At 53.6% G+C, this 24039-nt stretch overlaps 17 protein-coding genes across 17 annotated transcripts; 10 read left to right on the forward strand and 7 right to left on the reverse strand.

The window, feature by feature from the left end:
* Positions 1–528: 528 nt before the first annotated feature.
* KL911_002393 (uncharacterized protein) lies at positions 529–1896 on the forward strand (the record flags this gene model as incomplete). Its single annotated transcript, XM_043197457.1, has 1 exon — positions 529–1896. The coding sequence occupies one exon, from the start codon at positions 529–531 to the stop codon at positions 1894–1896; it is 1368 nt and encodes a 455-aa protein (XP_043054673.1).
* A 195-nt stretch (positions 1897–2091) lies between these two features.
* KL911_002394 (uncharacterized protein) lies at positions 2092–2724 on the forward strand (the record flags this gene model as incomplete). The annotated part of the gene is made up of 1 exon (XM_043197458.1): positions 2092–2724. One exon carries the CDS (start codon positions 2092–2094, stop codon positions 2722–2724), a length of 633 nt encoding a protein of 210 aa, XP_043054674.1.
* Positions 2725–2811: 87 nt separating this feature from the next.
* KL911_002395 (uncharacterized protein) lies at positions 2812–3759 on the reverse strand (the record flags this gene model as incomplete). Its single annotated transcript, XM_043197459.1, has 1 exon — positions 2812–3759. One exon carries the CDS (start codon positions 3757–3759, stop codon positions 2812–2814), a length of 948 nt encoding a protein of 315 aa, XP_043054675.1.
* Positions 3760–4016: 257 nt separating this feature from the next.
* Positions 4017–5099, reverse strand: KL911_002396 (uncharacterized protein; the record flags this gene model as incomplete). Its single annotated transcript, XM_043197460.1, has 1 exon — positions 4017–5099. The coding sequence occupies one exon, from the start codon at positions 5097–5099 to the stop codon at positions 4017–4019; it is 1083 nt and encodes a 360-aa protein (XP_043054676.1).
* Positions 5100–5165: 66 nt separating this feature from the next.
* Positions 5166–6242, forward strand: KL911_002397 (uncharacterized protein; the record flags this gene model as incomplete). Its single annotated transcript, XM_043197461.1, has 1 exon — positions 5166–6242. The coding sequence occupies one exon, from the start codon at positions 5166–5168 to the stop codon at positions 6240–6242; it is 1077 nt and encodes a 358-aa protein (XP_043054677.1).
* Positions 6243–6354: 112 nt separating this feature from the next.
* On the forward strand, positions 6355–7935 carry KL911_002398 (uncharacterized protein; the record flags this gene model as incomplete). Its single annotated transcript, XM_043197462.1, has 1 exon — positions 6355–7935. The coding sequence occupies one exon, from the start codon at positions 6355–6357 to the stop codon at positions 7933–7935; it is 1581 nt and encodes a 526-aa protein (XP_043054678.1).
* A 29-nt stretch (positions 7936–7964) lies between these two features.
* KL911_002399 (uncharacterized protein) lies at positions 7965–8372 on the reverse strand (the record flags this gene model as incomplete). The annotated part of the gene is made up of 1 exon (XM_043197463.1): positions 7965–8372. The coding sequence occupies one exon, from the start codon at positions 8370–8372 to the stop codon at positions 7965–7967; it is 408 nt and encodes a 135-aa protein (XP_043054679.1).
* Positions 8373–8401: 29 nt separating this feature from the next.
* Positions 8402–9652, forward strand: KL911_002400 (uncharacterized protein; the record flags this gene model as incomplete). Its single annotated transcript, XM_043197466.1, has 1 exon — positions 8402–9652. One exon carries the CDS (start codon positions 8402–8404, stop codon positions 9650–9652), a length of 1251 nt encoding a protein of 416 aa, XP_043054680.1.
* A 22-nt stretch (positions 9653–9674) lies between these two features.
* Positions 9675–11015, reverse strand: KL911_002401 (uncharacterized protein; the record flags this gene model as incomplete). Its single annotated transcript, XM_043197467.1, has 1 exon — positions 9675–11015. The coding sequence occupies one exon, from the start codon at positions 11013–11015 to the stop codon at positions 9675–9677; it is 1341 nt and encodes a 446-aa protein (XP_043054681.1).
* A 149-nt stretch (positions 11016–11164) lies between these two features.
* On the forward strand, positions 11165–12500 carry KL911_002402 (uncharacterized protein; the record flags this gene model as incomplete). Its single annotated transcript, XM_043197468.1, has 2 exons — positions 11165–11242; positions 11304–12500. 2 exons carry the CDS (start codon positions 11165–11167, stop codon positions 12498–12500), a joined length of 1275 nt encoding a protein of 424 aa, XP_043054682.1.
* A 206-nt stretch (positions 12501–12706) lies between these two features.
* On the forward strand, positions 12707–14152 carry KL911_002403 (uncharacterized protein; the record flags this gene model as incomplete). Its single annotated transcript, XM_043197469.1, has 1 exon — positions 12707–14152. One exon carries the CDS (start codon positions 12707–12709, stop codon positions 14150–14152), a length of 1446 nt encoding a protein of 481 aa, XP_043054683.1.
* A 4-nt stretch (positions 14153–14156) lies between these two features.
* KL911_002404 (uncharacterized protein) lies at positions 14157–15020 on the reverse strand (the record flags this gene model as incomplete). Its single annotated transcript, XM_043197470.1, has 1 exon — positions 14157–15020. One exon carries the CDS (start codon positions 15018–15020, stop codon positions 14157–14159), a length of 864 nt encoding a protein of 287 aa, XP_043054684.1.
* A 75-nt stretch (positions 15021–15095) lies between these two features.
* KL911_002405 (uncharacterized protein) lies at positions 15096–19021 on the forward strand (the record flags this gene model as incomplete). Its single annotated transcript, XM_043197471.1, has 2 exons — positions 15096–15110; positions 15284–19021. 2 exons carry the CDS (start codon positions 15096–15098, stop codon positions 19019–19021), a joined length of 3753 nt encoding a protein of 1250 aa, XP_043054685.1.
* Positions 19022–19119: 98 nt separating this feature from the next.
* KL911_002406 (uncharacterized protein) lies at positions 19120–20202 on the forward strand (the record flags this gene model as incomplete). The annotated part of the gene is made up of 1 exon (XM_043197472.1): positions 19120–20202. One exon carries the CDS (start codon positions 19120–19122, stop codon positions 20200–20202), a length of 1083 nt encoding a protein of 360 aa, XP_043054686.1.
* A 223-nt stretch (positions 20203–20425) lies between these two features.
* On the forward strand, positions 20426–21520 carry KL911_002407 (uncharacterized protein; the record flags this gene model as incomplete). Its single annotated transcript, XM_043197473.1, has 1 exon — positions 20426–21520. The coding sequence occupies one exon, from the start codon at positions 20426–20428 to the stop codon at positions 21518–21520; it is 1095 nt and encodes a 364-aa protein (XP_043054687.1).
* A 6-nt stretch (positions 21521–21526) lies between these two features.
* On the reverse strand, positions 21527–23299 carry KL911_002408 (uncharacterized protein; the record flags this gene model as incomplete). The annotated part of the gene is made up of 1 exon (XM_043197474.1): positions 21527–23299. The coding sequence occupies one exon, from the start codon at positions 23297–23299 to the stop codon at positions 21527–21529; it is 1773 nt and encodes a 590-aa protein (XP_043054688.1).
* A 50-nt stretch (positions 23300–23349) lies between these two features.
* Positions 23350–24039, reverse strand: KL911_002409 (uncharacterized protein; the record flags this gene model as incomplete). The annotated part of the gene is made up of 1 exon (XM_043197475.1): positions 23350–24039. One exon carries the CDS (start codon positions 24037–24039, stop codon positions 23350–23352), a length of 690 nt encoding a protein of 229 aa, XP_043054689.1.

Consider the following 24039-nt stretch of genomic DNA (forward strand, 5'->3'; position numbering starts at 1 on the left):
GGTGAAGAGTACAGAGCAGCCTGGAGAGAGGACTGCCTTTGAACTTATCATCAGATGACGCAGAGGGCATGCTTTGCTATGCTGGTGATTGATCTGAAGAGTTCTTGTGAGAAGTAACGTAGGGTCTGGTGGAACGTGTTCCACTTCTGACTTGATAGTCTTGGATTTAAGAAAAGGAAGTATTAAATATTGACAGTGTACAAAAAAAAGTCTAGCCAAACGATGCAACTCTGGCCGAATAGTCAGCCACTACGCGTTGTGAAAGAGCAGATACGACCCTGTGTCGTCCGGCCCTACTTGCGAATATTTTAATTGTCGAATTCTGTTCTGGCTTAAACTTGTCGCGGAAAGTCTGCCTTTTCTGCCCCCTTCCTATTTTTTTCTCTCACAGGACATGTCAAACAAACAGCTAGACAAAATGATCGATTCGATGTAAGTTGATGCGTCTGCGTGCTAACTCACAGCCTGCTGTCTAGGGAATACCATTCTTTAGCCCCAGAGGAGATTATAAGCCACAAAACCACAGGAATGAAGAGCAGACTGAAATTCTCTGATGATTCCCATAGGGAGAAGGTGTGGTCACCAGAAATGGTATTCTACTATATGAACCTACTTTTGGACGAGTACAACACAGGAACACGATTCGTGCTCTTTAGAGCGCGCGACAGCTATGGCCCCAAAACCAGACATCCGGAGCTCACGTTCCATCCCTTTCTATGGGCAGGTGATTGGCACCTGGCGGTCGGTTTCCACGAAAGCCAGAAAATCGTCCTGGTAAACTGCTCTGAAGTGTACAAAGAGTCTGATGCGGGATTCCCCCTGCGATCTGTGCTTAAAATTGAGGACTTTGTGATCTATTTTGGCCACAAGGTGAACAAGTCCACCCTGAAAAAACCATACAGAGTGGCAAACTTTATTGAGCCACTGTGTCCAATCAACGCAATAAACATGCTCTCGCTTGTTTTCACGTTCTGTGTTTCGCCTACACACTTGAAAGAAATGTTTATCTCCCCGGATCCTGAGCTTCGAACCTTCGATGTGTCTGAATTTTACGAGGAGATCAAGAACTTTGATCGTTTCGGCAATGCCAGACATATTTTGGGAAACTCGCTGATGAACAAGCTTGTAGAGAAGAGCCAAACAAAGTCGGAACCGGATCCCGAAATTCTCGCGAGATTCGATCCAGAAACTGCCGATTTCAGCAAGTATTTCCCTCTCAAGACGGCCGAACACTTTTTGGAGAGCATCAACGCGGGAGCCGATCAGCTGCCTGAGGATGCCGACGTTTTCGATGAGGTGGTGGAAATGATTGAAGGCTGGTGCCACGTGGACAACCATACTGGCTTTGACAATTGGAGCATGCTTTTCAGAGAAATTACTGTCGGATATTTTAATTCAAGAAGCAAAATCGAGTTCGACGAGGAGGAGTTCCAGGAGGTCCTTTTGAGCGCAGACCACCGGAGCCAGGTGTTTCCGCTTGTGCTGGAAAACGGCTCCAGCTACTTGATCAACACAGATAGGACAAAAGAACAGCTGGTGGTCAACGTGCTTGAAATATCATTCAGGTCGCGGGGAGCAAAGGATGTGTGCAGGCCCTTTGCCGTGCGGCGTTTGATTGAGATGTATGGCTGGCACAACCGCAGGCTGGTGAACAAAATCAACATGGACAGGTATTCAGTCCAGGGTTCGAAGTTGTACCATGTTTTATCGGGCTTCCTCTATTTTATTCACTATTTTATTTACCACGGCAAATTTGACGTGCACCTCAAACCAGATCAAATGGATATTGACAGCCACAGCATTGTGTTTCAGTCCATGATGCACAAGATAGTTGCCAAAGACAAGCCGGGGGTCATTGAGGACTATTCGAGGCTGATAAAATATATAGAAGTGTAACATAACAGAAACGAATAAGACTAGCACAAGTCGTCATATGGAGCCAGCTTGCAAAACGTAGCGTACCGACAGTATGGCCGAGTGGTTAAGGCGTTTGACTCGAATTCCTGTTCGTGCCATCAAATGGACTTTGTCCGCACAGGTTCAAATCCTGTTGCTGTCGATTTTTTTTTTTGCAAACCAAATATCATTCTTATGACGCGTGGTGTCCTGGTTTGCATAGAAGGTTTGGATCGCACTGGCAAGACCACGCAAACGACACGTCTGCTAGAAAAACTCGACAAGGATGGTGTGGACGCAGCGCTGATCAAATTTCCCGAACGGACAACCCCAATTGGGAGGATAATCAACACATATCTTACAGATACGGCATTTGAGCTGAGCGACCAGTCTGCACATCTCTTGTTTAGTGCCAATAGATGGGAACTCGCCGAGAAAATCAGAAGCCTGCTGGAAGACGGGAAAACAGTGGTACTGGATAGATACGTTTACTCGGGAGTAGCATATTCTTCAGCCAAAGGATTGCCGTTCGACTGGTGTTTAAGTCCAGACATAGGGCTTCCGAAACCGGATATTGTACTTTTTATGAAGTTCAAACAGGAAGAGAACGTTACTAGAGAAGGGTTTGGGGAGGAACGGTATGAAGTTGCTGAGTTTCAACAGAAAGTGAAGACCCAGTTCGAGAAATTCCAGAACGAGGATAACTGGAGGACGATATATGTGGACAACAAGAGCATAGAAGAGGTGGGGGAGATAATATGGACTGAATACAAGGTGACAGCCAGCAGAAGGCGCGAAGCGCTGCAATATTTCAGTAAGCTCGAATAAAAATAATAATCAATCTTATAAACGCAAAAGTCTGTCAGATAATACACAGTAAAAAACACACCAGGAGCGGAACTGATGGGGGCCACTTTATATGAAGGACAAGTTGGCGTAAAGAGCAACAAACGCGGCGAAGAAGTCACCGATGAGAACCCAGTTGCCAAAGTAGTTTCTCAGAAGAAGAGTGCTCGTAAGCAGGTAGTGTTTGAAGAGCTTAGCAGCGTATTCAACAGAGTAGTTTTTGAAAGAGAACTGGAACACGAGCTCATCCTTGATATCGTGTCCGCTGACCTCCGTCTTGAACAGTATCAGACCGAATAGCAACTTGGCAAGCGCGAAAATGAATGGGTCGTACTCAAAGTTGTAAGTGAAGTTGACGTAGTAAGAAGTGAGTTTAGGAGCTCCATAGGAAACAAGAAGCCACAGAAGCACAGTCGACCAGAAGTTTACATCAAGGAAGTGCGTGAGGTCGGTGACTGGAGTCTTGAGGACTGCTGCTGGAAGGCTGTTCTTCACAACTTGCGGCACAAAGCGAATATCGCCCAGAGCTATTGACTTGGCAAAGTGAAGATACAAGTAGATGAACTCTCCAACGACGGTGAAATCGTTGATGGTGAATGGGTCGCTGAGGTAATCTCTAAGCTCGTAGTTCTTCTCGGCAACGTAGTCTGCTATTTCGTACAGAGTATCGTTGTCGATGTAATCGAGAATCTTGTCGAGGGTGGATGGCTCCAGGTCGAAATCATCATCAGAGTCGTAGGCATCGGATTCCTCGATATCTATAATTTCAGCTTCGTCAGATTCGTCGTCATTATCGTCCTCGTCCTCGTCGTCGTTCTCATTTTCGGCCTCCTGCTTGACACTGACAACATAGTCGTAATATTCGTGGTCCTTGTCATACTTGTCAGCGTTCTCCAAGAAATGGTCCGTCAGCCTGTCAACAAGCGCCTGTTTCACCTTGCATGACTTGATGTTGACATCCAGGTCTCTAGCAATTTCCTCAAGCTGGGCCTTTGTTTTCTTGTTCAATAAACTCATCGTTGTAACTTCAAATAGATTAATTATATGAAACTCTCACAGTATACGGTTTCAGTTTTTCGAGGTCCAATTGATCACTCTTCAGCTGGCAGGCGTTCCCCAAATTGTTTATAGACTAAAAAATAAACAGTTTTGGCCTTGTTTACTAATTTATTATCCTTTCTTGTTTTTAAGTTCGACGTTACATTTTTTGAAACCGCAGACGACGACCTGTATTTATCTATTACCGGATTCGGAGAGACCTTGTAAAGACTTTACTAGCGTTTCCTCAGTTTCACTTTGCAATCGTCGCAGTACCACTCGCCACGCGGCAGCTCCTTCAGGCCCGTACACGGCAGATGGAACCACTCGCGCTCGCAGCTCTCACCGTCACACCCAACCATCTCTCCGTACGACACTTGCTGACAATAGCAATAGACAGGCTCTGCGTCGTACGGAGACGTGGCTGCGGACTCGGACTTGGCAGCAGACACAGGAGTAGGCACAGGTGTTGGCGTCGAGCCGCCGGTGGTATTTGCGTATTCGTCCTTGACCCGCTTTTCCTTTTTGGGCTTTGATGATTTCACCCGTCTGGACTCGTCGACCGAGCCGGGCAACGGTTTCCGTTTCTTGGAGGAGAGCGACTGTGCGGCTGCAGCGTCGAGATGGTCGCCGTCCTTTCTGTCCTTCTTCACCTTTTTCGACGGATTTGCGTACGACGGCGTGCCGTTCGACGGGACCGGCGTGTTCCTTGCGCTCTCGTCTTCCACCTCTGTCTCTGTGCGCGATGCCTTCTTGGCAGCAAGGGCCTCTCTGCGGCTCTCGCTGCGCTGCGATTGTGCGCTCTTGTGTTCCGTCACCTTCATGCACGGATGGATCAAGGGCCCGATTCTGACTTTCTCGGGGATCTCGTTCTGGAGCACAATCTCGTAGTTCTGGTTTATTCTATTGACATGTTTCGCGACAGTGTCACAAGCTATGGTGGCCACATGCATTTTCTCCTCGAGGCACGGCATCAGGTCTTTGATCAGGTCTTTGATTCTCTCCAGCAGAAGCTCTCTCTTCGGATGCGTCCGCTTGATCTGGAGAAACCGTGTGATGTAGGCCTTCAGGTACGGAATGGTGTACACGCATTTGGCGTCGATCTCCCGCAGAAGCGTGAAATAGCGTATCAGGTCGCACGGAAACGCTTCTAGGGCGTCCGTTATCTCGTTCAGCCCAGGACAGATATCCGCCACTTGGGGCTTGCTGATGGGTTTCTGCTGTTGCTGTCTCATCAGCTCTGCCTCGTGTCTGTCTCGGTTGGCGCGGTCGACGAGTCGCTGAGACTTCATTCGCGGGGCGTACTCGTAGGACGTCATGAACAAGACAAATTAAATAAAATAGAATAAAAAAATGTTACCCTCTTAATATTTATCCTCCAAGCAATGGCCGCGACGCCGTCCAATTGGAACGAATTCAGAAGCGACACCTTCACCACGCCGTCGCCAGAAATGCTCGCGACGGTCCTCCAGGCGTCCACAGGGGACTCCGTGTACAACGAGGACGCGGACACGCTTGCTTTGCAGAGACACGTGTGTGAGCTCACGGGCCACGAGGCAGGGCTCTACTGCGTTTCCGGAACGCTCTCGAACCAGATAGCCATCCGGAGCCACCTCAACCGTCCTCCGCACTCGGTTCTGTGCGACTACCGGTCGCACATTTTCGTCCACGAGGCCGCGGGACTCGCCACGCTGTCGCAGGCGATGGTGACGACGGTTATCCCTGCCAACGGGCTGCATTTGACACTAGAGGACATCCAGCGCCACTATATCCCGGACAACGGGGATATCCACAGCGCCCCGACCCGCGTTGTGTCGCTAGAGAACACGCTGCACGGCCTGGTGTTTCCTATAGACGAGATCCACCGCATCAGCAAGTGGTGTCGTGACAACAACATAGCGATCCATTGCGACGGGGCGCGGATCTGGGACGCGGCAGTCGCGAGCGGCGTGTCGCTGGCAGAGTACGGAGAGCTGTTTGACTCGATCTCGCTGTGTCTGTCGAAGACGCTTGGTGCACCGATCGGCAGCGTTCTGGTCGGCTCTGAGAGCCTGATTCGGGTTGCAAACCACTTCAAAAAGCAGAACGGCGGCGGCGTTCGCCAGGCAGGACCGCTGGCGCGCATGGGCTCGTACGCACTGGCGCACAATCTTAGCAAGCTGAAGACTGCGCACGCGTACGCTGCCGAGGTGGGCAGGTACGCCGAGGAGCTGGGTCTTGTGCTGCAGGTCCCCGTGCACACCAATTTCGTGTTCCTGGACCCCGAAAGGAACAAGATCGACCCCCAGTGGATCCGCGACGTGGGCCAGAAACACAACGTCAAGGTTGCATCGTTCCGCATCGCGTTCAGCTTCCAGAACACGCGAGAGGCCGTGGATGCGGTGAAGGCCGTGCTGAAGGACCTGCACACGCTGGCGCAGCAGAAGCCCTACACCAGCACGACCGGCCGCGGAATTTACTGAAAAGTGCGCTGCTCTGGCTTATCTCTGTGCTCTTGCCCTTTTGGGCACACCGAGTACAGGGCCGGAAAATTTTTTAATGAAATAAATAATTTACAATTAATTATTTTATTTCATGGCTCCCACGGTTGAACAGGTCAGCGAGGTGTTCAACACGATCCTCGTGTTGGACTTTGGCTCGCAGTACTCGCACTTGATTATCAGGCGTCTAAGAGAGTTCAACGTGTACGCAGAGATGCTGCCGTGCACCCAGAAGATCAGCGAGCTGCCTTTCAAGCCTGTTGGTGTGATTTTGTCTGGCGGTCCGTTTTCGGTGTACGAGGACGGCGCGCCGCACGTCGACCACGACGTGTTCAAGCTGGACGTGCCGATCTTGGGAATCTGCTACGGAATGCAGGAGCTGGCCTGGATCAACGGCAAGGGCGTGGGTCGCGGCGAGAAGCGAGAGTACGGTCCGGCCACTTTGACGGTGGTGGACCCGGCCTGTCCGCTGTTTGAGGGAGTGGACCACTCGCAGGTGTGGATGTCGCACCACGACAAGTTGCAGTCACTGCCGACCGGGTTCAAGACCGTGGCTACGTCCGGCAACTCTCCGTTCGCGGGCATTGCGCACGAGGAAAAGCCTATATACGGCATTCAGTTCCATCCCGAGGTGACGCACTCCGTGCAGGGCAAGACGCTGCTCAAGAATTTTGCAGTCAAGATCTGCAAGGCGTCGCAGAACTGGACCATGGCTAACTTCATCGAGACGGAGATCAAGCGCATCCGCACGCTGGTTGGTCCCTCGGCCGAGGTCATTGGCGCTGTCTCGGGCGGCGTGGATTCGACTGTCGGTGCCAAGATCATGAAGGAGGCCATCGGCGACCGATTCCATGCTATCTACGTCGACAACGGGCTCATGAGAAAAAACGAGACGGTCCAGGTGAAAAAGACGCTGGACGAGGGCTTGGGCATCAACCTGACCGTCGTCGACGCTTCGAGCCAGTTCCTCGACAACCTCAAGGGCGTCACCGACCCGGAAAAGAAGCGGAAGATCATCGGAAACACCTTTATCCACGTCTTCGAGAAGGTGGCTTCCGAAATCAAGCCTAAAGACGGCTCCCAGATCGAGTATCTGCTGCAGGGAACACTCTACCCGGACGTCATCGAGTCGATCTCGTTCAAAGGCCCTTCGCAGACCATCAAGACCCACCACAACGTGGGCGGTCTGCTGGAAGACATGAAACTCAAGCTGATCGAGCCTCTTAGAGAGCTGTTCAAAGACGAGGTCAGAGACCTGGGCACGCTCATGGGCATCCCAGAAGACCTTGTCTGGAGACACCCATTCCCGGGCCCGGGTCTCGGCATCAGAGTGCTGGGCGAGGTGACCCCGGAACAGGTGAAAATCGCTAGAGAGGCCGACTACATCTTCATCGAGGAGATCAGAAAGGCTGGGCTATACAGAAACATCTCGCAGGCGTTTGCGGCGCTGCTGCCTGTGAAGTCGGTCGGCGTGATGGGCGACCAGAGAACGTACGAGCAGGTGATTGCGCTGCGGGCGATCGAGACGACCGACTTCATGACGGCCGACTGGTACGTGTTCGACGCCAAGTTTCTGAAGAAGGTCGCGTCGAGAATCGTCAACGAGGTCGACGGCGTCGCCCGGGTCACGTACGACATTACCTCCAAGCCGCCCGCCACCGTCGAGTGGGAGTAAGCGAGGCATAAGTATCTGTTAATCCACTCCTAGTTGGTGCCGTGCGCGCGCACAACGACGCTGCTGACGTAATCGCCGTCGTGGGACAGCGACACGAGAAAGCGCTCGTGTCTGGCGTACGAGTCGCTGGCCACGTGCGGCCGGCCGTTCGCGTGGTTGTACTTGTACCAGTGGCGCATCGCGAAGGTGGCCTGGTCGGGCGTGTCGAGCGTCTTGTAGAGCGCCTCCTTGACGCACCACGAGTGCGCGAGTGCGCGCGTGCACTTGTCGAGCTGGCTCTGCTGGCACGCGCGCACAAACCCGGGCAGCTCGCGGTCCGGGTGGAGCACACGGGCAGCGAGCCGGTGCACATGTGGCGACGCGAGACCGTGGCGTGCTAGAATGGCCGCAAACCGCCCGATTCGGTGCAGGTCTGTGCCCACGGCAATGACACTCATAAAAAATAAATCTGAAAAAACATTTTTTCATGCGCCAGGAAACTGCCGTTCTTGTTTCCAAACTTTGCACGGTGGTCATTGCCCATTACCTTTTGAGCACGCTCCTGCCCCACAGCCGTGTACCGACTATTGTGAGCGCCGTTTTTGCGAGCTCTGCGATCTCGCAATCCTCGATGTTCCTGCGTCTGCGACAGCGTCTTGCCTCCCTGGCCGCTGGTCCGGGCGCCGTGTCCCAGGACCGTTCCCGCTCGCAGCTGTTGCTCGCCGTCAACGAGATGCGCCAGTACCTTGCGCGCGGCAAGGCGTGGAACGAGAAGAAGCGCCAATTGTACAAAACCATGTCCTGGAGACAGCAGAAGATGGTGGCGCAGACGGGCTACCAGGCCAAGATGAACAAGGTCGACGCGACGCTGGCCGAAAACTACAAGCTGCTCCAGGATTGCGTTGCCCAGACCGTGCGCAAACACAACATCTCGACGCTCGAGCTCAAACTGGCTGCCGACCAGGCCCGACTCCGACCGCAAACAGACCACCACAAGGTCATCGAGAGCCTGTGCCACTTTGCACGTGACTGGTCCCCCGCGTTCGACCGCGAGGTCGTGCCCATCCTCGACTACGTCAGGACGCAGCTCGCGCGGCTGGACCTCGCCAAAACCAGCGTGGTGGTGCCCGGCTCGGGGCTCGGCCGCGTCGCGCACGAAATCGCACGGCTGGGCGCCAAGGAGGTCGTGTCCGTGGAGTTCTCGTGGTACATGCTGCTGCTGAACGAGTTTGTGTACGCAGACAGCCCCAGACGCTACCAGGTGTATCCGTACGTGCACAACTACTCGAACCACGCGGCAACGCAGAACCAGTTCCGCGCGGTCGAGCTGCGGCAGCGCGCCAAGCCGGCGAACCTCAGCGTGCAGCACGGCGACTTCACGAGCTTCACGGCGGCGCGCTTCCGGCAGGAGCCGCACCACGTGGCCATAGTCACGTGCTTCTTTCTCGACACGGCGGAGAACCTGATGGACTATTTCGACGCCGTGGCGCGCGTGGCGGACGCGGCGCGCGGCGACGTGCTGTGGATCAACGTGGGGCCGCTCAAGTACGGCACCGCGGCCAAGGCGGAGCTCTCGCACGAGGAGATCCGCAAGCTGCGCGGCGTTTGCGGGTGGCAGCTCGTGGACGAGCGCCCCACGCCGGAGATGCTTGGCTACTTGACCGACACAGAGGGCCTGTGGCAGGGCTACTACGGCGTGACGATGTGGACGTGCAAGCGGGCCCCGGAAAACATGTAAATAGTTGGCAGCATCTATGTATCTAGTTACGCAGCTTGTCTGACTTGAGCTCGTTGATCTGCAGCTTTTTGTCGGTTCCGCCCGAAAGCAGGCCGATCTCCGCGTTCCAGTCGACGGCCAGCACCTTGGCGTGCTCGTCGCTCTCTCTTTCGATGGTGTAGATGCTCTTGTTGGCGCGGATGTCCCATATCTTGGCGGTGCCGTCGTGCGACCCGGACACCAAAGTGTACTCGTTGTCTGTGGTGGCCAGCGACACAACAAAGTTCTTGTGGCCCACCAGCTGGGTGCTGGTGACCTTCTCTGCGCGCGGGTCGTGGAGGTTGATGTGCCTGGCCGCGGAACCCGTGGCCAGCAGCCCGACACGCGGCAGAGCCACCAGACTGAGCAGCGCAAAGTTGGTGTGTCTGGTGTCGACGCAGCGCGCCGTGACGAGGTCCCATGTTCTCACTGTGTGGTCCTGCGATGCCGAGTACGCGACGGTGTCGTCCTTGTCGAAACAGACGGCCTCGACGGGGCCCTGGTGGGCCTCCAGAATGGCCAGAGGAGCCTTGCGCCGGATCGACGCGTCGCCGACCGCGAGTTTGAGACGTTTGCGCGACGCCGACGACAGGCTATTCTCTGCGCCCTGCTCCAGCGGCTGCGTCGTGTGCATCTCCTTGGCGTTGGTCGACCACAGAGCCAGGCTGCGGTCGTACGACGCCGACAGAATGCGCGAGTTGCGCACGGCAAGCGCTGCTACCACGTCCTTGTGGTACTCCAGAATGGCGCTGGTGCGCCCGTTCTGGGTGTCCTTGTCGAGGTCCTCGTCGCCGACAACCCCGGCCTTCCACAGCCGCAGCGAGCGATCCATGCCGGCGGAAACAAAGCGGGACGGGCTGATGAACCTGACGGCCTTGACGGCGGCCTGGTGGCCCACCAGCTGGGTCTCGACCTTGCCCGAGGCGTTGTAGATCCGCACAACGCCGTCGTACGAGCCCGTGAGGATTTTTGGCGCGGTGCGCACCTCACCTTCCGGGCCAGCCAGACTCATGGACCCGACCGAGTCGATCGCAGAGACCCAGTCGTCGTTGTTGAAGCTGGCGAGGAACTGAGGCGGCAGCACGGCGCGCGTGTACTCAATGTCCAGGAAGTGCTCGCTCGACAGCCCGTTGGCCACCAAGTAGTCCTCGACGCTGCCTTTGAGCAGAGTGCCGTCGATCAGGAAGTCGAACGGAACCGGCTGCTCCAGGCCGACCAGGTGGTTCACGATCTCCGACAGACCGTACCGTTTGAGCGATATCGGCACAAACACGGGGTTGCCCGGACAGTGAAGCGACTCGTCCTCGTCTCTCGTGAAGAAGCGGACCTTTATCTGCGAAGCCATTAAATTAGTTTTTTTTTCATCTTTTCTCAAATTTAATTTTTTTAAGCCGCAGGTCGTGCACCAAAGTCGAAGCAGTGGGAAACTGAACCAGAGAAACTGAAGATTATACAAGAATTCTTTTCCTACCGTCTCTTTCTTCCCAAGCAGACATGGTTTCCGTCCCGTTCCTCACGTCTGCGCCCGGAAAGGTTATCATTTTCGGCGAACACTCCGCCGTGTACCACAAGGTACGTCGCACGCCGGATCTGGCCTTTTTCTCTGCCTTCAGTCGGATCATACTAACTCCAGCCTGCCATTGCTGCAGCCTTGTCCCTCAGAACGTATCTGCTGGCATCCAGAGACAACGGCGACACCGACACACTGTTTCTAGAGTTCCCAGATATTCAGTTCAGCTACAAATGGGCGACCAGCGACCTTCCATGGCAGCTCTTTGGCGAGCACTCGCGTAAACGGCAGCCGGCCGCCGACGAGGAGCTGGACCCGGAGCTCGTGGACGCGCTGAGCTCGCTGCTGTCCAAGATCGACTCGCCCATCCAGTACAGCGCCGCGTTCATGTTCCTCTACCTGCTGGTGTCTCTGTGCAGGGAGAACGACGTGGCAGGACTCACGTTCACCGTTCGGTCCACGCTGCCCGTGGGGGCCGGACTCGGATCGTCTGCGTCGGTGTCTGTGTGCTTTGCGAGCGCGTTCTGCTACCTGGGGGGCCACATTCAAGAGCCCACGTTGAGGGCAGACGACGTCACCGTCAAGGACTCCGAGCAGTGTCTCTTCATCGACGCGTGGGCTCTAATGGGAGAAAAATGCAGCCACGGCAATCCGAGCGGCATCGACAACGCAGTGGCCACGCACGGAGGAGCCGTGATGTTCCAGCGAATGGAGTCGTCGGTGCCCAGTATCCGCACCTCGATGCGCAATCTGCCGCCGCTGAACTTGCTGCTCACCAACACCAAAACCCCACGCAGCACCGCTGCCTTGGTCGCCAACGTCTCGAAGATAGTGACCGAGTTCCCCAAACCGTCTGGACTGATTTTGGAAACGATGGAGGCGATCGCGAGAGAGGCGTACACCCTGATGCTTCGCCCGTTCCTGGACAAGCAGTCCAAGAACAGACTAATGGAGCTTATCCGGCTGAACCATGGTCTGCTTGTGTCGCTCGGCGTTTCGCACCCGAACTTAGAACGAGTCAAATTGTGGAGTGACGAGCTACAGATCGGCCAAACAAAACTCACGGGAGCTGGCGGGGGCGGCTGCGCGATCACGCTAATTGACGATGATGCAGCGACGCCCGAAAAACTGCGGCAGCTGGAGGAGAAGTATAATGAGGCCGGATTTGAGACCTTCAAGACGACACTGGGAGGCAAGGGCGTAGGACTGCTGACGGAGATTGCCACAATAACGTCGGAGAAACTTTGCCGCCTGCATAATAGAGACGAAATAGAAGCCGCCGTCGGCTGTTCAGCCCTTCCTCAATGGCGCTACTGGTAAAAAAATAAGGTTTGGTCACGTGCAGAAGCTTTTTTATCAGTAGCGATGTCGCCTTCTCCAGACGCCACAGTTGGCAGATTTTGCATTAAAACTCCGCTATGCATTGCATGTGGCTAATCAGGCCAAGAAAAAAAAAAAGAATTAGGGAAGAAAAAAGGAATACTCCATATATATAAAGGTTTCCAACAATCTTTCCCCCGTCAGACATGTCTTCAGTCACAACTTCAGTCACAACAAAACCCACCAAATGGTACCATTGGTTTGAGCCAGGCACAGACCCTAGGGAGAAGATTCTAATATGGAAACTAGATTTCTTTATCCTCTCGTACTCCATGATGGCTTATTTCCTGAAGTACCTTGATCAGACCAACATTTCTAACACCTACATCTCCGGAATGCAGAAGGATTTGGGTTTCACAAAGAACGAGCTTTCGTGGTTCAACACCTACTACAACATCGGAGTTTGTATTGGGTCCATCCCAGCCGTCTTGCTTGCTGGTTACTTCCGCCCTAGAATTTATCTTCCGACTCTCGACCTGCTGTGGTCTCTCTGTGTGCTGTTCATATACCTGGCCAAAAATGCACAAACCATCTACGCTCTGAGGTTTTTGATCGGTCTGTTTGAGTCGTCCTGCAACCCTGGAACGCATTACATGATTGGATGCTGGTATAAGAAACGTGAAATTATGAGACGGTCGAACTTTTTCGTTTTGGCTGGTATCATTGGCCAGGCCACCTCATCCTACATTCAGTCTGGTTTGCAGTCCTCGATGAATGGTAAGCGTGGACTAGCTGCTTGGCAATGGATGTTCATCATCGACGCTCTTATTGGGGCCCCAGTCATCATCTATGGATACCTTTTTCTTCCTGACTATCCTCATAACACCACCGCTTTCTATCTCAACGAGTGGGAAAGAAACCGTGCCAAGGAAAGACTGGAGGAGGACGGCAGAGTGTCTCAGAAGATCACATTCTCTCCGAAAGAAATCAAGCCTGTGCTTCTTTCTTGGCAATTATGGGCGTTCTGTATCGGCTACTGTTTCTGGACGCTTACTGCAGCATCTTATATGTTACAATTTTTCGAATTGTACCTCAAGTGGCTCAAGATCTACTCTATCAGTTATATCAACAACTTCCCAACCATCCTTTCCGGTGTCAACTTGGTGACAATGCTTTCGACAGGAGTAATCTGCGATCTGACCGGAAACAGAAACTGGGTCTGTGTGGGAGTTGGTCTCATTCTTTTAGCCGCATTCTTGATTACCGCTAAGGGTCCTCTCGATAACATCCCGCTTCGCAAGGCCGGGTACATCCTGAGCGGAGTGTACGGTTGCTACACGCCAATCCTGTCCGGTTGGTGCAACGTCGCGTGCGGAAAGAACCCGATTCTGCGTGCAGTCACCATTCCTGCCATGATTGTGGTCGGCCAGGCCGTGGTGACTCCATTCCAACAGCACCTGTTCCCTTCGAGCGAGGCCCCAGCGTACGGATCGACGCACGGTTTCTACTACTGCATAGCCTTTACGTGTGCCCTGACTGTGTGGACTGGATTTGTTATTCCTGCTTTGGAAAGATGGAGTTCCAGAAAAGAGCCCAAAGAACCTAAGGTTGAGGAGGAGCCAATTCCGGAGAAGGAATTTGAGACGCTTTAAATAATTAGATAGATGCGCTTTTGTTACTCGAAATAAAACGTAATATCTCGGCGATGACTTGTTGTGGCTTTTCCTGGTGCACACTGTGATTTGTTCCAGGGACTACAACCAGCTTGGAGTTTGGAATGAGGCTGCAAATGATTTTGCTTTGCGAGGGCGGGCAAATCCAGTCCTTTTCTCCGACAATCACAAGTGTCGGAGTTTGCAACAATAGAAGCTTGTCCCTATAGTCGAAATATTTCTCCGACTCTGCATATAAATCGTTGTGGCTCTGAGCCCGATAAACGGTGTTGAGGCATGTCGTTAATCCCACATTTGGATTATACGTTTCTGAATACAATGGGCCTAACGCAAACATAACCAACTGCATCTCCAGGTCGCTCTCAAATCGGCCGAACACTTTGCGGAGCATGTCAATCGAAACACACGGGTACTGGGGCAACCGGCTACGAAGCACCTCGAAAGCCTCAGACTCGTGGTGGTGAGAGGCTGCCGTCCCGCGGAGAACGAGGTAACTGAGCGTGGACGGATAGGTGATTGCATACTGCTGTGCCAGAAACCCGCCAAAGCTGCCGCCTATGATGATTACCTTGCCCTCTTTCCCCACGAAATGCTCCCTCACGGCCTCAATGTCGTCCACTATCTGAGAGAACGTGAAAGGTGGAGTGAAAGAGGAGTGTCCGTGGCCTCGGAAGTCGAAGCTGACCACTTTGTAACCATAATCTGCTAGTTTGGAGTACACTCTAAAATCACCCGTTTTGCTCCCAAAGCCACGGCCTCCGTGCAAAGTAATCACCAGTGGACCTTCTCCTTTGGTAAAGTAAGCAAGCTGTGCTCCGTTGACCTCGAGAAACTGCTCAGTCGCCATTGGTGGAAATTAAACTTTGTGATTCCAGAGATTTGTTCACCCGCCACAAAATGTAGTTTCGATCCTGCAGGAGAAATGTCCGCTGTGGCGGTGCATATATAAAAAAAAGGTTCAGTCCTGTATCTCTGATAATTGTGCTGAGAAATGGTGAAGAAAATTCAGATCGCTATAGGTATGTGCAATTTCTCAGCCCTGCAGACTAACATATAGACCGCGGCGGAACGTTCTGTGATGTCTGGGCGAATATACCCGGTCAAGGGGAGACCGTGTTCAAAATTCTTTCTGAAGACCCGCAAAATTATCCAGATGCTCCAGCAGAAGGTATAAGAATTGTGCTGGAGAAGTTCACTGGCCAGAAGATTGCACGCGGCGAGAAACTTGACGGAAGCCTTATTGAGTGTGTCCGCATGGGCACCACCGTGGCCACCAATGCGCTGCTGGAACGCAAAGGCGAGAAGTTTGTCTACCTCACAACAGAGGGGTTCCGAGACGTGCTTGAAATCGGCACTCAGGCCAGACCAGAACTGTTCAATCTCAAGGTCAAGAAGCCTGAGACCTTGTACGACACCGTGATTGAGGCAGAAGAGCGCATCACCGTCGAGACGTCGTCTGACGATCCGAATGAGGTTGTCATTAACGAGGCAGACCCGCACGTGAAACTGACGCCCTCGGGCACTTATGTGCGCGTGTTGAAGCCGCTGAACGTGCCAGATCTGGAGGCCAAGCTGGCGCATGCTTACGAGCAGGGATACCGCAGCATTGCCATCTGTTTTGCGCATTCGTACCTGTACGACGAGCACGAGCTGATTGCTGCCGAAATAGCGCGCAAAGCCGGGTTCCAGTTTGTCAGCATATCATCGGAGGTGTCACGCACGGTGAATTATCTCCAGCGCGGAAACTCGACCTGTATTGATGCGTACTTGACTCCCCATGTCCAGAATTATATCCGCAAATTTCTGAGTGCTTTCAGCACGGTGCCAAAGGTGGAGTTCATGCAGAGCGACGGAGGCCTCACCGACGCAAAGCTATTCAAAGGAATCAACGCCATTTTGTCGGGTCCAGCCGGCGGAGTGGTGGGCGTTGCGGAAACCTGCTACGAAAACAAGCCCTTGGTCGGCTTCGACATGGGAGGCACGTCGACCGACGTGTCGCGGATCGACGGCTCGTCGTTCGACGTCTCCTATGATAACAACACGGCCGGCCTGGAAATCTCTGTTGGCCAGCTGCAGATCCACACCGTTGCTGCCGGCGGAGGCTCAATTTTGAAATGGGAGAACGGCCTGTTCCACGTTGGGCCCGAAAGCGCCGGCTCGGACCCGGGAGCCGCGTGCTACCGTAAAGGTGGTCCGCTCACGGTCACGGACGCGAACCTGTTTCTGGGAAGACTCGTGATCTCGCAGTTCCCGCACATCTTTGGTCCGTCCGGAGACCAGCCGCTGGATTTGGAAGTCACGACACGCAAGTTCGAGGAGCTCACAGAGCAGATTGCCAAGGACACAGGCAAGAGCCTGACGCCGTACGAGGTGGCGCTGGGATTCCTGCAAATTGCGAATGTCAAGATGGCCAACTCGATCAGAGAAATCACCGAGTCCCGCGGCTTTGTGGCCAAGAACCACAACCTCGTTTCCTTTGGAGGTGCCGGCTCGCAGAACTGCTCGGCGGTGGCACGCAACTTGGGGATCTCGAGAGTGCTCATCCACAAGTACTCGTCGATTCTGTCTGCGTACGGAATAGCACGTGCCCGCGTGTCACGTGAGCTGAAGGCGCCGTTTGTGAGGCAGTATGTTGCGGCGATCAAGCAGGACGCCGAGCCGTTGGTGGCGAATCTGAAGCAGCGGATTGTGGCAGAGCTGGCCGAGAGCCAGGGGGTTGCCAAGGAGCAGATCGAGTTCAAGGTCACCTTCGGCATGAAGTACAAGTCGTCCAACACCGTTTTCGAGGTCGATTACGACAGCGACGACATTCGCCAGAGCTTCCTTGAGACTCACAGAAGAGAGTTCGGCTTTGTGCTTCCAGACAGCTCGCCGATCTTCACGTCCACTGTTTCTGTGAAGGGAATTAGCGTGGAGAAAAAGCAGACCAACGTCAACATTGAGGAGCAGCTCGAAAAATACGCGAGCGCCGCCAGCTGGCCGGACTCCTTCGACAGCAGGCAGATCGTGTACTTCGAGGACGGCCCGGTGGAAACGAAGGTGTTCAAGCTGCCGCATCTGCGTGCGGGCGACAAGATCAACGGCCCGGCACTGCTGATTGACTCCACGCAGACTATTCTCGTGGAGAAGTTCTCGGTGGCCACCATTTTGGACTCGCACGTAGTGATCGACATCCAGAAGGCCAAGGACAGCGAGTTTGCCGAGGTTGGCGGCGTCGACGAGAACACGCCGCTCAGCAAGGCCGACCCGATCCTGCTGACGGTGTTCGGCCACAGATTCATGGGCATTGCAGAAACCATGGGCCGCACGCTGCAGCGGACGTCTGTCTCGTCCTCGATCAAGGAGCGGCTGGACTTTTCGTGTGCCATCTTCGGTCCAGACGGCCGTTTAGTGGCCAACGCACCACACATCCCGGTGCATCTAGGCTCCATGCAGTACGCCATCCAGTACCAGCACGAGCTGTGGAAGGGGAAACTAAAGAAAGGCGACGTGCTTGTTTCCAACCACCCGGAGGCAGGCGGCACGCATCTTCCCGATATCACGGTAATCACGCCTGTTTTCCACCAGGGCGAGATCGTCTTCTACGTGGCTTCCAGAGGACACCACGCAGACATTGGCGGAGCAGGAATCACCGCGATGTCTCCAAACTCCAAGGAGCTGTGGCAGGAAGGAGTCTCGATCAAGTCGTTCAAGCTGGTCAGCGAGGGCAGATTCGACGAAGAGGGTATAGTGGAGCTGTTCAACAAGGCCGGCGAGTTCCCCGGCTGCTCGGCGACGAGAAAGATCAAGGACAACCTGAGCGACCTGCGTGCGCAAGTGAGTGCCAACCAGAATGGAATCTTGCTTATGGAGGCTCTTTTCGAGGAGTACGGCAAGGAGTTTGTCCAGTTTTATATGCGTGCCATTTGTTTCAACGCAGAGCAGGCGGTGAGACAGTTTTTCCGCAAAATTCACCGCCAGCACGGCGGCAGACCTTTGGAAGCCATCGACTATTTCGACGACGGAACTCCCGTCAAGTGCAAAATCACCATCGACGGCGAAAAGGGCGAGGGCTTCTTCGACTTCAGCGGAACAGGCCCGGAAACTTACGGGCCGATGAACACCCCGGCCTCCATCACACACTCGTGCGTGATCTACGTTCTGCGGTGCCTGATCGACCTCAACATCCCTCTCAACCAGGGCTGTCTGGCGCCGTGCCACATTCACATCCCGAAAAACACGATTCTCAACCCGAGCGACTTCGTGGCCATCTGCGGGTCCACCATTTCGGGCCAGCGCATCACCGACGTGATTCTCAAGTGCTTCGGCGTGTGTGCCGCTTCTCAGGGCTGTGCAAACTCGTTTGGCTGGGGCCGTGGAGGCAAGGACGTGTATACGGGCAAGATCTCGCCTGGTTTTGCTACCGGCGAGGCTCTCGGAGGCGGTGTCGGCGCCATGGAGGGATACCATGGGGCCTCGGCCTGTAATGTCCACTGTACCAACACTAAGACTACGGATATCGAGATTGTGGAGGCACGGACGCCTGTCGTCGTTACCAAATGGTGCATCCGGCGTGGATCTGGAGGAGCAGGCAAATGGCGCGGCGGAGACGGAGCCACGCGCGAGATCGAGGCTCGTGTGCCGTTGCGCGTCTCGATTTTGTCTGAGCGGAGAATCTACCACCCGTACGGTGTGGCTGGCGGTAAGCCCGGGTCACGTGGCGAGAACTTCTGGTTCAGGAAACAGGCCGACGGCGGATACGTGGTGACGAAGATGGGTGGAAAGGAGATCATCCAGGTCCAACCAGGCGACCGGGTCCAGATCAACACTCCTGGTGGGGGCGGTTTCGGCAAGAGCCTCCGGAGTTGAGGGGAGGGGCTCTTCCCCGCATGTAGACAATAATATTACCTGATAAGAAAAACGGTATAAAAAGCCTCAAATTTTCGGGATTTCCACCATTTTTCTTCATGTCTGCCACCACTACCGTTACGGCAGTTCCGATTGCTCCGCCGTCGACCGTGACGCTGGAGCCTGCTGTTTTTGTGTCCAAGCGCGAGTTCAACAACGACAAGATCAAGACTGTGATCGACCGTATCGCCCAGAAAACGTATGGCGACTGGAGAGACGATCTTTTCCGCGACGGCTACGCCGTGGTGAAGAACGCTGTTCCGCGCGAGCGCGCCCAGCAGTACCAGCAGGAGGCGTTCAAGTGGCTGGGTCGGTTCAGCGACAAGTTCGACATTCGCAACCCCGACACATGGACGAGAGGAAACCTGCCTCCAATGTCCAACACCAACATTTTCAAGTCGCACTGTGTGAGCCACGAAAAGTTCATGTGGGATGCGAGGCTCGAGCCTGGCGTGATCAAAGCGTTTGAGCGCCTGTGGCAGACCGACCAGCTGCTTGTGTCGTTCGACGCTTTGAACGTGACTCTTCCACACCTCAAGGACAAGGAGGCCGTGGCTCCCTGGCCGCACGTGGACCAGACCCCGTACCGGAAAGGGATGCATTGTGCGCAAGGTATCATTTCTTTGAGCGACCACGGACCAGAGGACGGCGGCCTGGTGGTGTACAAAGGCACGCACGAGCTGATGGAGGAGTTCTTCACCAGCGTTGTTCCAAAAAAAGACTGGACCGAGCGCGACTTTTTCATGATCTCCGACGAGCAGCTGCAGTGGTTTCTGGACCGTGGGTGTGAAGAAATCAAGATCGAGTGCGAGGCCGGCGACCTGATCATCTGGGACTCCAGAACGATCCATTGGGGGAAAGAGCCATCGCCATCAAGCAACACCATCCGAACCGTGATATATGCCTGCTACACTCCGGCCCACTTTGCCACGGAGAAGAGTCTTGCGGAGAAGAAGTCCTTGTTTGAGTCCTGGTCTGGCACCACCCACTGGCCCCACGATAATCTTGTCCGCACGGGCCGCAAGGCGTACTACGCCGATGGCCGCGAGTGCGAGAATAACCGCGACGAGCCGTTTGAGAAGCCTGCGCTCACAGACCAGTTGCTGAGACTTGCCGGAGTCAAACCGTACGAAAATAAATAAAATAAAATAGATATTTTGATTTTATCCCCTTTTTTTCCCACTTTTTTGTATCCTCTTGTATATTTACATGAGAAAAAGAGCCTGCGACAAGTGCCACAAGGCGAAGCGCTCCTGTTCGGGCATACCATGCGCGTTCTGCCAGCGCAGACGGCTAGAGTGCACGCTGAACCGGCCGCTGAAGAAATTTGGCCGTCCGTCCAAGCACATCCCTGCCCCCGTGTCGATGGGCGAAAAAAGCGTGGTACTATCTGACTGCTCAAACACAAGCGTTGAGGATGCAAACGACTACTGGAAGCACGGAACGGTCGTTTTGAGGCAGCAGCTGAGCTACCATTTCAACTTTGACCATAGGGAAAAAGCGGTTTTGGAGCAGTTCATCGACACAGGTGCCGCTGTTTTGTTTGGGAGCAGAGCAAACTCGTTTTTGCAGGCAGTGATCCCGCTAGCCTTCTCGTTCAATTGCATCAAGTTCCCAATTCTCGCCATTGCTGCTGCCTCAAGTTCCCATCTGTCGGCCTTAAGAGAGACCCAAAAATTCCGGTCGCTGGCCAAGCTGGTCCGGAGGGACGCCGTGCTGCAGGAAACAAGAATCCTGGCCATGCTGCTCGTGGTGCTCATGGAGATCCTCATGGGCGACGGGATGGACTCCGCAACGTATTTGGAGGAGATCCAGAAAGCGGTAAGTCCTGTCTGTTCGTGGCTCGCCAGACAAGATACAGACCTGCACCAGATCATGTCAGACCTGTTCTTCTACTACCAATCGTTGCTCGGTTACAACTTCGGGATCAGAAACTGCGAAATTAGGCCGAGCTCTTTCAGATTGACTTTTGGCCTCGACCAGGGTACCCTGCAAACTCTCTCGCAGATCCGCACTCTTCAAAAGCTGAAAAAACAAACATCCCTGTCTTCGAACGAGTTCTCGCAATTTGCAACGCTTATAGAGACAAAAATCCAGAGTGCTTCAAGCTTGGATCATTTGGGTACTGCCATACAATGTGCGTGCTATCTACAGCTATACCAACTGGAGCCAGGCATGGAACTGTCAACAGGAAACTGTCTCAATGCTCTGCTGGAAAACATCAAAGCAGCACAGATCCCATCTGAATGCCAGCTACTCTTCCCTCTAATTATTGCAGGAACCGCAGTCACCGCTACTGAAGATCAAAACTACATCCTAGATCGTCTAGGTGTGATCCATAAAAGCCTAAAGTTCCCATTCATTAGTCGCTATCAAGATCTTTTGCGTCTCTTTTGGCGATCGAACGAATCGCTCGGCACCATAATTAAATATCAATTCCCGGGATTATTCATATTATAGTCATTATCAAGCTTTAGCCAACTCCTTCTCATTGTCGATAATCACGATGCCATTTACTTCACTTTGCTGTCTCTCCTGTCTCTTATAAAACCATAGAACAACAAACGTCCATAGCACAAGACAGAACGCGCTACAGGCAGTGAAGGTGAAACCCTTCAGATAACGCGGTGCCTCCGAAGTTTTCCAAACGAGAACCGAAATCCAGGCTGTCGAAGACTGAGCCAGTATATTCATTGTGACCAAAATGACAGCCCTGTACTGCGGATCGTGGCGACATATATCGTTCATCCAGCCATATAGCACTGGAGCCATGGCCCAGCCAGTATACTGCAGCATGAAGGCAAACCATTTAGCGCCTTCAGGCACATCCCAGACCGCCAGAATTATGTTTCCAGTGATGTTGAGGACTTGTGAGAGTAAGATGGCCTGCCAACGCGAGTGGAAAAAGTCTGCGTAGCAGCCTGTGAGGATGAGCCACAGAATTCCAATTGCAGGACTGACAGCACCCAGCTGATTGACTTTGCCGACGCTGTATCTGTTCAGAGACTTGATCCAGAGCAAATAAGCTCCGGACGTCCCGTTGTTGTTGTTCCAACAGAAGATGTCCCACAGAGAGAGGACGTAGATGTGCCACGACGTGAGGATTTTTCTCCACAGATTGCGGTCGAAGAATGCTCGATCAACAGGGACCGTGTACGAAGTGTTGTTGTCCTTGAGTCTTTTTCTTGCGAGCAGGATTTCCTCGTCGGTGAGGAAAATCGAATAGCATTTCTGAGGCGTTCCTGGAATGGCATAGAACCCAATGAGACCCACCACTATCGAGATAACTGCATCGATGATGAACATCCATCTCCAGCCTTCCAAACCGTCCTTCATATTCAAGCCATCAAAAATGGCTCCTTGTAAAAGACCGGAGGTCAAGACACCCAAGTACTGACCGATATAGTACACCATGGAACGGCGAACAATCTCGTCAACTTTATACCAGCTGCCAAACAGATACATGTATGCGAGATAACCTGGGGCCTCGAAACATCCGATGAAAAATCTCATGGCCTCCAAATGGCTAACGTTGTTTGCACGGTAGGCTCCCAGAGTGAATAAACTCCAGCAAAGGTCCAGAGTAGGCAGCACATAATTCAATGGGGCCTTGTACAAGATGTACATAAAGGGAATCTGGAACACAATGGTTCCGACGGTGAAAACGGCCTGCGTGTGCACGAGATCGTCTCCTTTCATGCCGATCGACTCCTTCATGCCACTCACGTAGGCGTTGTTGAGGTTGGTCTGGTCGAGATATTTGACCCAGTACGCCATGAGTGAGTAAAAGCAAAGCAGTATGTCCAGCTTGATCACGAGTTTTCTCTCCGCAGGGGTGTCATCCTTGTTGAACCAATGGTACCACTTGTGGTTTCTACGGCGATTCTTGTTCTGGCGGTACTCGTACTCGTCGAAGAACTTGTACCATTTTCTGTTGGATTCGTCTCGGTACTCGATTTCCGGAATCTCGTGCGACTCCTCGGTCTCTGCTACTTTGGCGAGCGATTCCTGCTCCGAGTCGGACGCGTCAACGATGTCTACCACGAGTCTTTCAACAGGGAAAATCCCCCACTTGAGACGTTTGAGCGGGTCCAACAACAGAGATCCGGCAGGCATTTGCGTTCGAGACAAACGGGGTCTGGGTGCATATTTATAACGTGCAGGTCGAGCAACGGCTTTAGCGAAAAAAGAACTGTGGCTACTCATCATTTTTTTTTCAAGGGGTCCTGCAGGGTACATGTGATATTGCGAATCGATTCAGACTACTACTATGTACGAGCCCTGAAAAGCTAGACCTTCTCCTCACACGTGTCGTCCGATTTGTCCTCCTGGTCTTCCACGTTCTCGTCTTGCGACGCTGCGACTGGCTTCGTTTGTTTGGAGAACACCATCATCACCAGCTCGACCGCGAAGCACGCCACAGTGAACCACAAGGCGTTGACACATTTGGTCTGCACGTAGTCCTTGGTGTACGTGTTCGAGGAGTCGAGCGCGCCGATGATAGACGAGGCAATGGCTGTGCCGAGACAAATGCCGATCTGGCCCACGGTCTGGAAAATGCCAGTCACGTTTCCTTGGAGGTGCAGCGGCGTCTGGGAGAGCAGAGCAAGCATGTACACCTGGTAGAACAGGTTGATTCCATACCCGTACAGCAGCTGCGGCACAAACTCGTAGATCCAGAACGAGTTCTTGTTGGTGTGGTGGATTCTGGTGATCCAAATGGAGGAGCCGAGACACACCAGGGCAGACCAGATGAGCAGCGGCTTGCTACCAAGTTTCTGCTGCAACCACGGTCTGTAGATCACTGTGCCGATGATGATGCCCGCAGCCGTGCAGAATACCTTGCCTGCCGAGAGCACGGCTGAGTTGCCGTCGACAAACTCGTGGTAGAGCAGCAGCGACGTCATGAGTGAAGTGAACCCTGCGTAATTGACCGTGAGGCCGACTAGGAAGGGCACGAAATTGGTGATTCTAACCAT

This window comes from Ogataea haglerorum (genome assembly GCF_019207285.1).
Source record: "Ogataea haglerorum isolate 81-453-3 chromosome Unknown 81-453-3_NODE_6_length_583072_cov_95.821986, whole genome shotgun sequence".
Lineage (NCBI taxonomy): Eukaryota > Fungi > Ascomycota > Pichiomycetes > Pichiales > Pichiaceae > Ogataea > Ogataea haglerorum.